The sequence below is a fragment of the Diplotaxodon limnothrissa genome, linkage group LG20 (assembly GCF_057381915.1).
Source record: "Diplotaxodon limnothrissa isolate DT_005_m linkage group LG20, D_limnothrissa_male_GT1.1, whole genome shotgun sequence".
Taxonomy (NCBI): Eukaryota; Metazoa; Chordata; class Actinopteri; order Cichliformes; family Cichlidae; genus Diplotaxodon; species Diplotaxodon limnothrissa.
The window spans coordinates 12,285,902-12,300,814 of NC_140615.1; the positions used below are offsets into that span (position 1 = coordinate 12,285,902).

At 41.5% G+C, this 14,913-nt stretch overlaps 1 protein-coding gene across 1 annotated transcript in view; it reads right to left on the minus strand.

Annotated features, from left to right (window-relative positions):
- Positions 1-14,913, minus strand: part of prex1 (phosphatidylinositol-3,4,5-trisphosphate-dependent Rac exchange factor 1) — a 76,960-nt gene that overhangs the window by 53,459 nt on the left and 8,588 nt on the right. Inside the window, exons 2-3 of the mRNA XM_085344152.1 lie at positions 6,031-6,096; positions 5,726-5,848 (exon numbers count right to left, since the gene is read on the minus strand). Of these exons, the coding sequence (XP_085200278.1) occupies positions 5,726-5,848; positions 6,031-6,096 (189 nt within the window). The remainder of the gene's footprint in view (positions 1-5,725; positions 5,849-6,030; positions 6,097-14,913) is intronic.

The following is a 14,913-nucleotide window of genomic DNA, read 5'->3' on the forward strand; positions in this document are numbered from 1 at the left end:
TTTTCAAAAGTAGCATGCGTCATAGGGGAAATTAATAAATAAACTACATACAAGATATAACAGTTCCTCTTTTTTTTTTTTAAGATTATAGCATCACTGTGTAGCAATGCAAACACACACCCTAATGCAGAAGCTTCTGTCGGGTTGCCATGTTCTTTTCTTTACAATACGTAATTCAACACTTGGGCTGGTGGATACACAGTGTCCTGTGAACTGCATTATTTATGCAACACACTGTAGACAGCAGCATACACACTGCATCACAGCTGAAGTCAAACTTACACCCTGTAGCTTATAAACATCTCATGTATTCTTGGGAGTGTTGTAGTAATTGGGATGTGAAACTTTGTGCACGGTGGGGCCTGATGTTGAGGTCTAGTGAGTGAAACCGTCACTTGAAACAGTCTTGTAAGTGAAATCCAAAACTGCAGGTGTGTGGACGCCACTTTCAGCCTTAACTGACGTGCAGTTGCCTGAAGGTGTTCGCATTCACATCTGGCCAGGCTACAATGCAGCAAAAGAATAAACAATACTCAGTCACTGATGGCACCTTTCAGATAACAAAGGCCTGCAAAACCAACTTCCTGTAGATGCGGATGTGCAATACACCCATGCACGTGGTTTTGCTCCCACACACATACACAGCTCGCCACTCAGTGTGCATGTGCCTGTTTTTACACCCCCCACCCCACCAAAGAAAACAAAAAAACAAACAAAACCACTGGCGGTGACAGACAGCACCAGCCAAACAAAGCTAACAGCTCTTTTTATAGAACCCCTCTCTACTCCATCTTATTCCCTTTGACCAGGGAGCTGAAACTCTTTTGTAGATGTTTACCACAAGTAGGCTGCACAGTGTAAACGGTGGGGATCTTTTAACCACACAGGGAGGACCACAAACACACCCAAAGCCACTTTTTGCAGGGGAGAACTGTACTACTGGGAGCAGCAGCTGGGTTGGCATATGGTGTGAAACCCCAGATTCTGTCAAACTGACTTAATACAGCACGCAGCTCAAGAAATCCTTTTGGTGTGCTTGTTCACACATACTGTATTCAACAGTGGCACAGTAACAAGGGCTATTACTATTGCTACTAACTCTACTACACATGCCAAGAGTTCTAATCATGACAGGATAGAATTAAAATCAACTGGGTTGTACAAAAAGCCCACGGGGAAAGCAATGCCTCGAGTTAATTAACTGAATTAACACTGAAACAGCACAACAGTAATGATAAACACTCACACACCAAAGAGCAGTGACTGAATTTACTCCTGTTTTGGCCTTCTCAATGTTTTTTTTTTCCTTTAGTTACTCAGATAAGGCGATGTGTTCTAGATTGCTATAAAGCAGTGATCAGAGCATCGTAGAGTCACTGCATCTTGTGGATAACGTACGGTTATAGCTTCTGAGCTGCTTGGGATGTACATCCTAACTCCAACCTCTATGCAAATTCAATTCAATGTTATTTATACAGAGCAAGATCATTATAAAAGTCTCCTCAAGGTGCTTTAATACAGAGAAGTAATCAATAATAGAGAGAAAACCCCAATCAGACAACCCCCTGCCTTTTAAACAGGAAGCAGCTGTGGCATTAAAACAGTATCAAAGTCTGAACTCACATCATCATAAAACTATAAGACTGTGCCCATTTGCTTGCAGAGCCTGCCCCCCCACAACAACTACACTCTGTCAAATCTGAGCATATGAGCATCGTCCCTCCCATCCTCACTCTCACATGAATTTCTTCACAATGTGATGATTTTTGTTGAATCAAAATCGAATCGCTTTGCGCAGCACAATGGGAGTTCGTGATTCTGTTTGCTTTGCGGCGTACTATTTGGCAAATCTTGCTTGCCTTGTAGATTTATCAGTTATCTGATACACTGATTTTCAGTTGGGCTGTGCTGAAGCGGCCTTTCATGTTCTGTGCTTGGGCATTAAGTCCAACAAGATCAACTGAACTGTTCCTTAGCTCGCTTTTTCAAGCCCACAACGGTCAAACAAACTGGATTTGGGGGATTAAACACGCTGTGTGAGTACATCCTAAAACTAACTCAGCATTGTTCAAAATGTTCAACAATGTTTTGTTCTCCAAAAATATACATACGTCGTGTTAGGCTTCATAAATTGTCCGATTGAAACGTGAACAGCATAAAATTTAAGAGTTTAAGCATAGGAAAAGTAGCAGCATGACCCTAACCACCAACTTAAAACATCCAAAGGCTTTCCTTCAATACCTGTAACATGAGCACAATATGAATTCTGCTGGTCTGCTGCCAGGTAAAGAATATAGAACAGAATAATTAGCAATCTGAAGGTGGTGTTAGGGAAGCCACTATATAAGTTTGCAATATATAACTATTTTTGCTCTCATTGCTATGTGCAATGAAACCCTTCTGCTCAACCCTTCTGCATGCCTCTGTGCAACTCCAACTATGCTTCTAACTGAGGCAAACTCTCAGGTATTTCCTTTCCTCAGATGACAACAACATAGTCGATTCAGGTACCTGTAAAGTAGCTTATAAGCCTAAACCGGCGCCAAAATGTGACGCTTTAATTTCTACTCCAAAAGACTGAAAAACATCACTTGTGCCCAGAATAGCGCAAAGATTTTGGGTGTTCCTTTGATAAACATAAGTCTTTATTCGAATCCTTCATCCCTGGAATGTTATTCTGGAGACTAAATGAGAGAGTAGCATCACACACACTGAGGAATCACATTGAGTCAAAGCAGAATGGGTGTAGTTCAGCGAGGTCAGAGCATGCATAATGACACGACTGTTGCTTCTTGCACAGCACTCGCATATACATTCCCTGAAATAGAGCAAATATTGACGTCTCTGATTTCTCCTCTGACATGAGTCACTTTTTCACCTCTGCACAGTTTAAATAATTCTCAGAATACCGTGATCTTTAAACAAGGGATTAACAAGTGTGTGTGTGTGTGTGTGTGTGTGTGTGTGTGTGTGTGTGTGTGTGTGTGTGTGTGTGTGTGTGTGTGTCTGGTCAAAAGAGGAAGGAGACATTCATGTTAGCCTCTAGTTAGTAAGATAAATAACAGTTGGTCAGAACTGCACAATGTTTTATTTCATTCACAATTTTATGACATCAGTGTTTCGGTTAAAGAGATTTATTTTTTATTTAATTCGACATCAAAGAGTATTCTTTTTCTTTCTTTTAAAGCCTTCCAAACCATCTTGGCAACATCTGACTTTGAAAAGCAATGAATCTTCCAGTTTTTCATCCCTAGCTGTGAGTGGCAGACCTCCTTGTGGAACAATGCGGGGGGGTTAATAAAATCCCAGTCATGGTGTTGACCTCTGATCGAGGTTAAGGGCCACGGCTGGAGGGTGCCAGACGGGGCCAGCCGATTGGCTGAGAGGTGTGAGTGCTGAAGGAGACAAAGGTCGTGGCTTGGTGAGGGAGGTGTAATGGATATGCAGCAGGAAAAGGTGGAGTGTGGGTGGCTCAATGCTTCAAGAGAAACGCACACACAAAGAGAGTGGCAAATACTATCACGCACGAATACATGCAGAGAGTTTAAATAAAGATGAACGGGAACAACAGCAAGAAAACGCAAAGCATTAGTAATTCAGTACTCCTCAGTATGTCATTTATAAATCCAGATATCTGCTATTGTTGCACCATGTACAGATATCACTGCTATATATGGTATAACTATGTACAGCTACTAGTTCACTGACAGTAATAATCATAATAACATCTGTATTTATAAGCAGCATACTTAGGAGGAGTAATGCTGTATAAATGATGAATGAGGCACTTGCTAATACCTTAGAAATGCTCAAAACATATTTTGCTTTGGGGCAAATCTTTGTTTTGTAATCATTTGGCTTTAGTCTTTGTGGATTTCATTAGCAATCAAGAAAATGCATGGAGTTATACGTCTTTGAAGCGAACACTCTGGTTTTCAATAAGTGCATTTTCTAGCTATTCATACCTGTTTCATTGTATTTGTATAATGTATAATGTTATAATCTTACACTATAAATGAGCAGAACAGGTAGCCGTTTCAAAATGTGAGTTTTCCCCCCCAGTATTTATAGATTAACTGTCTAATCTCTTCATTGAACACGAATTATCCACTCCCCTTCACCAACTAGTATAGCTGCAGCTCCCATCTGTCCAAATCTTTACAGACAATTAGCACAACTTCCAGATGGGCAAAAATTCCCTTTGCTATCAAATATGAAATATGGTTACAGTCCTCCCTGTGTTGAAAATGTCCAGAAAAGTGTTACCACAAAACATCATGATGTCCCGGCAAAGTTGTCCTTTCCTGTGCTTCAGTCCGAGGGAGCTAAAAAAGTCTCTGCATATACATCAGTCTGCCCATGGAGAAATTAAAAAAGAACAATAAGCTCCTTTAATCAATTTCCCACACTCACGCTCCGTCTGACAAACCAAATGACTGTCACAGCTCACACATGTGTGAGAACATATTCTGATAAGCCACTTCAGCAGCTTCCTGCAGAAGTTATTAAATGTCATCCACACTGCAAGCAGGTGGCAGATCAATTGCAACTGATTATAATTAATTATTATCAGGTTGTGGTTAAACTCAGTGAAAAGCCTTCAGTTGATCCAAAATGCTGGAGTGAGAGTACTGACAGAGAGCATATTTCTCCCATATTGGCGTCTCTTCATTGGCTCCCTGTTAAATCCAGAATCAAATTTAAAATCGTTCTCCTCCCTCTTATAGAATATCAAATAATCAGATCTCAAAGACCTCAGAGTACCCCCAATCACCCCAATAGAGCACTTTGTGTTGAACTTTGAACTGATCTGATTGTGAGATGATTTCACCAAAAACAGTTGGTGTGTTGTATGGACAGAGACTGGAGTCTAAATACAGTTATCAGCCACAAAATCTGCTGTGAAGGCAGGATTTATTAATTGTTGGGTTTACTCCTTGGAAAGTCACCAAATACTGGCTGCAGCTGGATTTTTGCAGCTGGATGGAAAAAATGTCACTCTGCTTCTGGCGATACTGTCGTGTAAGCTGGTGGAGCAGAGCCCTGATAGAATACCTAGGTGATGTATTTAGTGCCTCAGTGAAAGTAAAGTCAAGATAGTTTATCAGAGAGACACAAACAGAGACCCAGAGAAGAAGCCTGAGATTGAGTGCTACCAGCAGAAGCATTGTCCCCTCTCTGAGTGACACACCATCTCTTCCTCCCCGGACACAGACTCTTCTTTGTTTGTTTCCTCAGGCCAAATGAGTTCAAACTGAGTGGAGCGGGGTGGGTGGGGTGCAGGATTGTGTACTGGGGTTGCAGAGTTGAGAAGAATATGGAGGGATGGATTGGTAAAAAGTAGGAGATGTTAGCAAAGACTGATGTAGAGAAACTGAAGGAAGACAGACTGTTTTTGCCTGACAGGATGCAGGTCAGTTCTGTGAAGGTGGAAAACGCAACGGGTTGGGTGGGGGTAGAGAATGTGTATTGGTGAATAGGGAGTCCAGGAGATGGGAGGGGTGTTTCATGTGAGAAAGAGAGCATTAAAGGGTATTTCCACACAAGGCTTTGCACGCTTTCCCTGCATCTGTGGTTACGGGCAGTCCATGAAAAGAGCTTATGTGTGTGTATCTGCATGGAAGAGGCATTCAGGCATCCAACTTCTCCTATATGCATGCCTACGAGCTTGTGCCTGTAACAGTGTGCAGTTTTACGAGAATCTTTTTGTGTGTCCTGCACTTACAAACTGGAGGAACACATGTCCCAGTGCATGGTGAGGCTGAGGTTCAGGCAACAGGCTGTATTCCACTGCAGACAACACCCCCTGGTGCAGCTTAAGGATGTCCTCGATATTTGAAAACAGAATCTATAAAATGAGAGGATGATGTAAAGGGAGGGGACATAGAGAAGAAGGGAAGGAAAAGAGCAAAGAGGAGACCACAGAGGAGCACAGAGATGAGGGAAAAGTAAAGACATTAGTGACCAATTAGCATTTTCACATGGACGATTTCTGACATTTTGATATTTGCAATAAAAAGCTGGCCATACCTTGACATGTTCAGGTGAGAGACACTGTTGGTCGTCTGGAGTTTGTCTGATTCTGTGCAGAAATGCCTGAAGAGGAAACGAACACAAAACGGGTTTAAAAACAATGCGCCACACTTTACTGTCAATAAGGCAGACGGCTAAAGCATGTTCATCAGACATGTCAAAATAATTTTACATCGTTGATCTTAAATGGGTCAGACCAGGGTAGCTATTAAAAAACGTTCTTTACTAAGAAAAACTAAGAAAAGTTCTTTATCAACAGGAAAAGTTGCAAAACTTAAATTAAACACTCCTTTACATTTTCCAAAGCTGTCCAGTTCAACAGCTTACAGTCTTCGTCAGACAGATTCTGCCCTCCTGGCCTTATGTTTGATACCCCGAATGTACATCTATGAATATATATAAAAATGGAAGAGAATATCTGGAAATCGTTAGTCTCTTTAGGTTTTGGTAATCATGCACCATCACTTGTGCATGCAAAAAGTGGTCTGGAAGTGGAAGTCCAGCTTCCCTCTTGGGACTGTTTTAAATTTAGGATATAGGTGATCTTAGCTTTGAGGAAACAGATACAGTGCAGAAAGATTCATTGCATTAACATAACCACACGAGCCTTTGAACAGAAAACCACATTTACTCTTACATGCTTCGTGAAAATGTCTTTTCAGGTACCAAACAGACATTTTGGGGCTGTTTCATTGTCCCTTGGGTCTAATAAGACAAGACGTGTTTTCCTTTTACACTTAAAGCCTCGCTGTATGGATCCTAAAGCGCCTGAGCATTCAACTGTAAGACATCCTCCAAAATGAACTGTTTCACTGTTGCAGTGTCTACGCACAGCACTACACCAACATGGCTCATAATAAGGCTCGTGTCAAGTTGAGCTTTGCTTGCGTGTGCAGCTCAGTTTTTGTGTGTGTTAGTGCCTGCCAATCAGATCCTGACTTGGGGGAAAAAAGAAAAAAAAATGGTGAATAGAAGGGAAGTGAATCTGCAAACAGTTTCTTTTATTCTCTCTTCCCCATTTCTCTGTCTATTGCCCTGTGTCCGACAGGCTTAACCTGCCTCAGTCTGACTGCCCTTCAGACGCCAATACTGGGATATCAGAAAGGAGATATGCATCCCCGCACCGACGAATAAAACTCTATCCCGAAGCCTACTTCATCAACCCGGCTCCTGCTGTTGTGTCTGCCTGCATTTCATTGCCTCAGATTTAGAAATTGATAGCTTTCCATGTGAATCAAGGGCGTTACAAAGAAGTCCTGGGTTAAGTGAGACTACTGCTCTAAAAAAGAAAAGCCTTCGCCCGATACTTTTGGTACAAAAGTATGACACCATGATCCTTATGCATGCCAACAATGTCATGTTAAAAGGTGCCGCTTCTACGTGTTTGCTTTATGGTTCAAGTTGTGAGATCCAGTGTCGCCCCAAGACGAGCACAATGGATCAATAAATAATGCATGATTCTAGTAAAAAAGGTTATAGGACATTATCACTAACAGTGCCAAATGCCAATGCAGTAAATGTTTCATTGCAGGTTGCAAAGCAATACTTTCTTCCATCCAAAGTTATGGTTAAAGATAGACAGCAAACACAGATAGAGAGGAGGAAAACACAGCATCTCTGGCTTTTGCAGGGATTAAACTGAGGATTGGTTGCTAAATGCATTTTAGCTTATCTGGTATAGAATTGTATAACACTTTGCTTTAATATCACCCCCTTAGCAAAATATGTCTACGATCTAAATGCATAATCAAGGGGAAAAAAGATTTTAGCTACAGCAAAATATCGACTAAAGACACAAAAGACTTTCCCTATAAAATCTCTAATAACCTGACCACCAGCACTGAATATGGGCTGCTTTTGATGCTCAGTACTCAAAATGCATTAAACATTCAGCATTAGGTGCAATCCGACGCTAGAGTTGTCAGGTTGAACATGCTCCACTAAAGAAAATAGTCCCTATGAAACCTAATGACACCTTTGTAACACAAACTGCCTGAATAACTACATATGTTAAGTAACAGGATCAGTTTTTGTAATTTAGGTGAAGTGTGTCATTTATAGAAAACCTTTTCACGCTCCCTGCAGTTCCACATAGCACCAGTTACAGAAAGTCACTTCCCATAATTAAAGACTGACACTCCTAATCAGACGTTTGCTCTAAAGACAGAACCCAGCCAACCAAGCAGTCAGGCAGCAATTTTATAATTTCCTCTGCCTTTTTTTTCTGTTTCTGCCTCGCTTTACTAGCTTTTACGTAAGTCGTACCAAAAATAGAAAGCACGGCTCCTCAGCAGTGAGCTGTGACCTCGCTAATTAAGACCAGTATTAAAGGGAAGCGGTAGTTGTCATGTTCTCGACTGTTTTTTTGTTTTGTTTTTTTGGGAGGGAGCTGATTGTGCTTGAGGCATACACTAATTAAATCTCCCATATGGCAGCTTGTACCGTGTCCACACTGTAGGAGTCACTCAAGTGAGTGATTGCTCCCCAGCAGAGGATACGAGACAGGCAGGAAACAGAGCTTTTCCTCAGTCGCTTTCAGACAGGGTTAGCGCTGAGTGAGGGTGTGGCGGGTGAAGAAAAGAGCCAAGGAGGCAAAGGGTGAAAACAGAACAAACAACAACGAGCAAGGGGACAATGGTGGAGGAGACGGTGAGGTGTAAAGTATCTGTTATTCATGTATTCCTCTGTGACAGCTACCATCCAGGCAGGAATCACTCCTTTAACAAATGTGCCACACAGATGTGGTGAGACAGGAATCAGCAGGGAGGATGGTAGGAAGAAGGAACAAAGAATTCCTTTCAGTCAAAGTCTAACCCCAACAAGGACAGTCTCCCCCAGAGTTGTATTGGCTGTCTTCATTGTTCCATCACAAAAGAAGACAGGTTTATTTGGAGAGAAAATTGTCTCTCTCCGTCCACCATCATGACTAAGGCAGGCTACAAGGAAGCCAGAATACAGGACAGTGCAGAGCATAAACTGAGCATGCACCCCAAGCATGTCCAAGTTTACTCAAACTGAGACTTTTACGCAGTTTGTACAGTGATTTTTTTCAGCGCGTGATTGAAATCAGAAACAGGAAATTGCCCCAGAGAAAGGTACTATGGGTGTAATTGGAAATGTGTTGACATCTGATGGACAGCAGTTCATTGTGCACAAACAGCCAAGTATCATAATTGGACAAACCACAGTCTGGGCTTATTTTCATATTTGACTATTTATTGGGCCTTTCCACTAATGACCACCAGAGACTGTAACTTCCTGCCAGTCACGCTCAAGCAGAAGTTAGAGATACTCTGACATCATTTGTTTCAACTTCCTCTGCAATCGAAATAACTTGATGTATGACAAGTTATGAATGTTATTGGCTTTGTCACTGTGAAAGATCCAATATTTCTCCTACCGTAAAATAAGCAGATGTGACTGCACTTTTAGAAGGCTCTCAGCATATTACAAATCATGCACGATTTGCATAGAGAGGACAATATCTCAGAGCATTACGCACATGCACACAAACTGGAAATACGATACGTATATTGACGAGACCCGCTCTTTCCACAGAACGCAGTTAAGCCAGTTGTTTACGAACACTGTAATTCTACTCTACACCACTGTGTGCAGTTGTTGTGCTCATTACTGCTTAATTACCAAACTCAGAGACGGCAAGATGCGTCTGATGGTCCTTGTTTACTTTCATATCGCCATCTCCATCTCAGGTGACCTTATCTGTCTCTCCTCTGACATCAGCACGTCATCATCAGCAAGGCGAGGCATGTGTGTGTCTGTGTAATCCTGTTTAGTGGAGGATCAGACATTGATGAATAATATTTTCTTGACTGATGAACAACAACAATAACCCTGCCTGCACTGGCTCGGGCTGACAAGTCTGTGTTTAGATGTCTGAAATCTGAGTCAGTTCACTATGAATTTGATAGAGATGGAAAAGGACATGACGGTGTTTCAAAAGCTCGCCAACAAATCAAAAACAGTAGGGGGATGAAAAGAGGGAGTGCAGTGTAGCCTCCCCCGCACTGGTTTTCCTGTGTAGATTAGATGGCGCACCTTCTTACGCTTCAATACCTAAAAATAGCAACGATATCAATCAGTGTGTTAATAATAGTTGGTCATATGGGACACAGACTCAGTTTTGTGATACTTCTGGACTCATAACACTGAGTCAGACTGGCTCGGAGGAGGGCTCAGCTGCAGCACAGAGCACAGCGAGGATATTGCACATGATGCCACAGGGGTGAACGGCAGTAAGGGAAAGCTGCTCGTGATGCAATCCCACAGGAGACAAGTAACACAACCAGAAGCTCCTTGGCAAACCACAAAGTAGCTGCCAAGCACACTGATGCAGCATTGTACCCACTGACATTTCATTATGATATATACTGGAAACTCCAACATCCTCCATACAGGAAGTAGTTAAAAGTCATTCTCAAAGTGTATCATCACACTGTGAACACATCTTTGTTTTTTTGATTATTTTTTTTTTTACATATATATGAAATTCTTGGCAGTTAGACATTTAAAAATCCACACTGCTGTTATGCAAACTTTGCAGCGTCTCTTATTATATTGCTCAAGTTTTCTTTACTATTGCTCAATCATTATTAAAAACTCTTTTTGGGGTTTTTTCTCCCTATTGGGCCTCAAAAGCCCACACTGCTTCTGAAAGTACTTAGAGAAACTCACTGGGGTTGAAACTCACAATGATGAGAGCAATACACAGGAAAATGTCAGCTATTATTAAAATTTCTTAGCTGTGACTCTTTACAGGGGTCGAAAAGAGCCGCTGTAGTTCAAGCATGACAGTTATGTTTATTGCTTTGGAATTTAAATAGTGAGAGTCAAACGAAAGCTTTTTTAATTAGCTGCACAATGAGAGAAACCAAATACAGTCGTGTCATAAAGTTTTCACATCGCTGTTCGCAACTTTGTGAAAAACCCAAGTACATCCTTGCTGCTTTCATAGGAAGTAAGAGAGTATGTAGCTGCCAGGTGCTGCTAAACAAACGCACTTCTTTCAGGTATGTGCTAACACAATACCACAATGTGGTAGGAATGGACATCCCAACAAATTCACCTCAAGGTCAGACTGTGCACTGCTCAGAGAAACCAGAAAAAAATAAAACAAGAGACTCTAAAGGCCTCAGTTAGCACATTAAATGTGAAAGTTAATGACAGTATAATTAGAAAACAGATAAACAAGTATGGCATGCTTGGAGAAAGTCACTTTTCTGTAAAAAGAACATAGCAGCATGGCTTAGGTTTACAAATAAACAAACAAACCACAAAACTTCTGGAACAATGTCTTTCGGACAAATGAGGGCAAAGTGGAGATGTTAAGTCATGATGCACAGCAATGAAATCCAAACAAAGCATATCAAGCGTCAAGCACGGTGGTGGAGGGGTGAGGATTTTGCAGCCACAGGACATAAGGACATTGCAGTTGACTATATACAACTGAAATTGTGTGGCAGGACCCTATGAGAGCTGTGTATAAATTAATGCCATCAAACCTCAATCAAGTGAAGCAATCTTGTATAGAAAAGTAGGGCAGATTGCTTGTTATTGCAAGTTATTGCTGCTAAAGGCACATCTACAAGCTATCAAATCATGGGTTACATTTAGTTTTTTAAAGCACTGCACAGAGGCCTGTTAAACCTTTATTTTTCACATGTAGAAAAAGACCTTAAAAGCAAGCTTTAAATATAACAATGACAAGAGTCTTTTTTCCCCTAGAAATATGTCTGCTAGCTTAAAACATTGCAAACCAGCTTTTTGTTAGCATTTTCCCAACCCCACACCCACACCTCTGAATTCACTTATCTGGTGTACATGATATAAGCAAGATTTTCAGTCAAATGCTGTGCGTGAAACCTCTTGTCACTCAGAAAATTGCCCTCATGTCCACTGAAAATATGAAAATTAGTGTGCAAGTCAGTGCAAATTTAAATACACTTCTAGACACAGCAGTAGTGGGTACTTTAGTGTGGATGGCTGTGATGGCACTGGAAAGTGCAACTTCATAGTGTCTGTCTATATCACTCCAATATCACTCAAAAAAATATGATGGTGCCAGACAGTTTATGTACAGTTCATGGATATACATGCATCACTTTCTCCCACAAATTGCATGAATGCTGTCAAATGTGCCACTTTTTCAAGCAGCGTGTGAGCAGGTTGAAGTAAGTTTGGGGGATCCCACCAAACTGAGTCACTCGTTTCTTTCTGTTTTTCTGTTTATTGGGAAAAAAAAGTGTGTGCAAGAAAAACTGAAGACAAGTTAAAAAATCCCAAACTGCAACAGAAGAAGTGCACACGCATGCCTCTGCGCGACTGTGTGACATGCAAACAGGAAGTGAAAACAGAGCAATGGCACAGAACAAAGGCCAGTGCTTTTCTTTGTCTTTTTTTGACGCTCAAATTCGACGACAAGAATTTCGTTTTCTTCTCGAGAACATAGGCGGCTCAAGTCAGGCGAGAAAGGAAAACAAACACGTCGGCAGAATGAAGCAGCTCCTCTCGACACAAAAGCAGCAGATGCCATTTCTGGACAGGAAGTGTGGCTTTTGTGAAAAGGAAGTATACGACATGTTTGAAGGCCACTAACTCAGCTGTTCTAAGTAAAGTCTGACAACTTTGTGCTAGCGTGCAACCAAGCTGTAACAAAGAAATAAATCACACCGTGCTCTCAAGACTAAGGAATTGCAGATTTTTTTTAGCTATGCTGCAAAGGCGAATGGAAGTTAATGTTATTTATTGGTGTGGATAAAAATGAATGGACTGAAATGGAAAACTATAAGCTTTAGGTCATTTTCATTTTTAACGGACACACACTGCAGAAGCTTCAGGTTTACAGCTTGTCATCGCCTTAAACCCAAAATAGTGCAATCATACCAAACGCTTATGTCTCTTGTCATGCAAGGCATAAGGCAGCATTCATTTGTGACTGACAGCCAAAGTGTCATTGTGGGTTTGATTGGGTGGTGGGTGTTGCTAGATGCTGAGGTTTATCAGAGCGAAGAAGGGCCAGACAGTAAGGTGTGAAGATGCAGATGGACCATATGTTGGTGGAGGCTATGTTTTCGCTCCAGTGGACAGTTAGTAAGATGCCTGCTGCCTTCACGTCTGCTTTGTCTGCTTCTCAACGCAGCTTTCTACCTGCTGCTAAAGCAAACTATGAAACATGACTCATCTCCTATTTATCTGTTTTTAGGTGAAAGCCTTCTTGTTGGCAAAGAATCCTACATATTAAAAAGAACTAATAAAACACGCCACTGATATAAAAAAAAAAAGCTACAATATTTTATTTACCCTTTCACATTTCACATTTCCTTTCACCAATGAATGTATGAAGCCAAAATGAAAATATCAAGAAGTAATGTAACAAGTGTCAAACTAGGTCATGTTGCAACATGGGAGGCGACCACGCATACGGAGTCGAAGTTAGCAGCCACGAGCACAGGATGTTAAGGGTCACTCACAGTGTGCGGCTGAGGTTGTTTTCAAGCTCGACACTTAGCAGCGGCCAATTGTTATCTGTAATAACCAAGGACCGTAGAACGGCAAACTTGTGCGCGTAGATCTCAGCTGCCATATTAGAAGCTGAGGTGAAAGTTTATACAGAAAAGAAAAGAAAAGTAAAGCGCTGTCAGTCAAACGAATTCTCGTCAAGGCTGGATAAATACTTTAGGTCGTTTTCTGTAGTTAAACAAAACCTAGTGAGCACACATACTTAGCTTGGACCTGTTAGACAATGACATCAATGCTTTAACAGGTTTCATACTAAACAGCAATATGTGTGAGAAGTGACGAGGGATATTAGCATTTGTTTTGCTGCCATCACCATGTATGCATCCCATTTCTCATAACAGCAAGTGCAAATATGAATGTATAGGAAATCAATAACAACGTGGTATAATGGTTACATAATGTACATGTCAAATGTTTCCTTAGCCATTTGTCTGGATTAAATCCTTTCAACAAGCAGAGTTTGGAGTGTGTTAGACTTGCTATTAGAAATCCAATCAGACTGTGCTGTCCTAAGCACATTGTTGCTTTACTGTAAATATCAAACTTGATTATCTTCTTTGAGAAGATAATCATTATTTCTCTCCATGATGAAAGGGCCAATAGTGTTAATGGGAACAGAACTAGGGCATTTTTTCTGCCTACCCACGGCTACATCAGCATTCAGCAACAATGCTGGGCCATCTCACTCAATTCAGATATCTCACAAGAGACCCCGTATATCAAGAACAAGCTTGAACACTTGTCAAGGTTTTTCTAGCAGGCCCTCGGAGCCTCTTTTCAATTCGCTGTGGTTCCCACACCTACTGAAGCAAACCTCAAACAGAACCACAGATCCACAGATTCAGGCATTTTCTAAGCGAGTTCTCAGGTCACCAGCCTCGAGCTTTCTACCCCTTCTCATCCAAGAGAAAACAACAACAAGCTTAAAACAATGCACCCATTAAGGATCTCTCTTTTTTGGAAAGAGGATTGGAGTGGCTAGTCACAAAGGGAGACGGGGCATTTTGGAGAGGGAATGGGGCCATTTAGGGGTCGACATGGCATGAAATTGAATAAATAAATGAAGAAATCCCCTCTTTGTGGCCTGGGTGCAGCAGAGCCAGAGAATGGCCCGTGGCGTTGCCATAATGAGGGACCCCAGCAAACCTTAGGAGAATTCTTTTTCTCTCAGGCCGTAATTCACATCTTTCCCCAACCCTCCAAAAACTCCCTCAGCTCCCCTTCACCCACCAACCAGTGCCTTGCTGTCTTCCAAGAGAAAGCCTTTTTGGCAGCGCCAATCACCAAAATACAAAGTCTTCTTTGAGCCTCGTCCAGTTTTTTTCCCCCCCTCCCCATCTC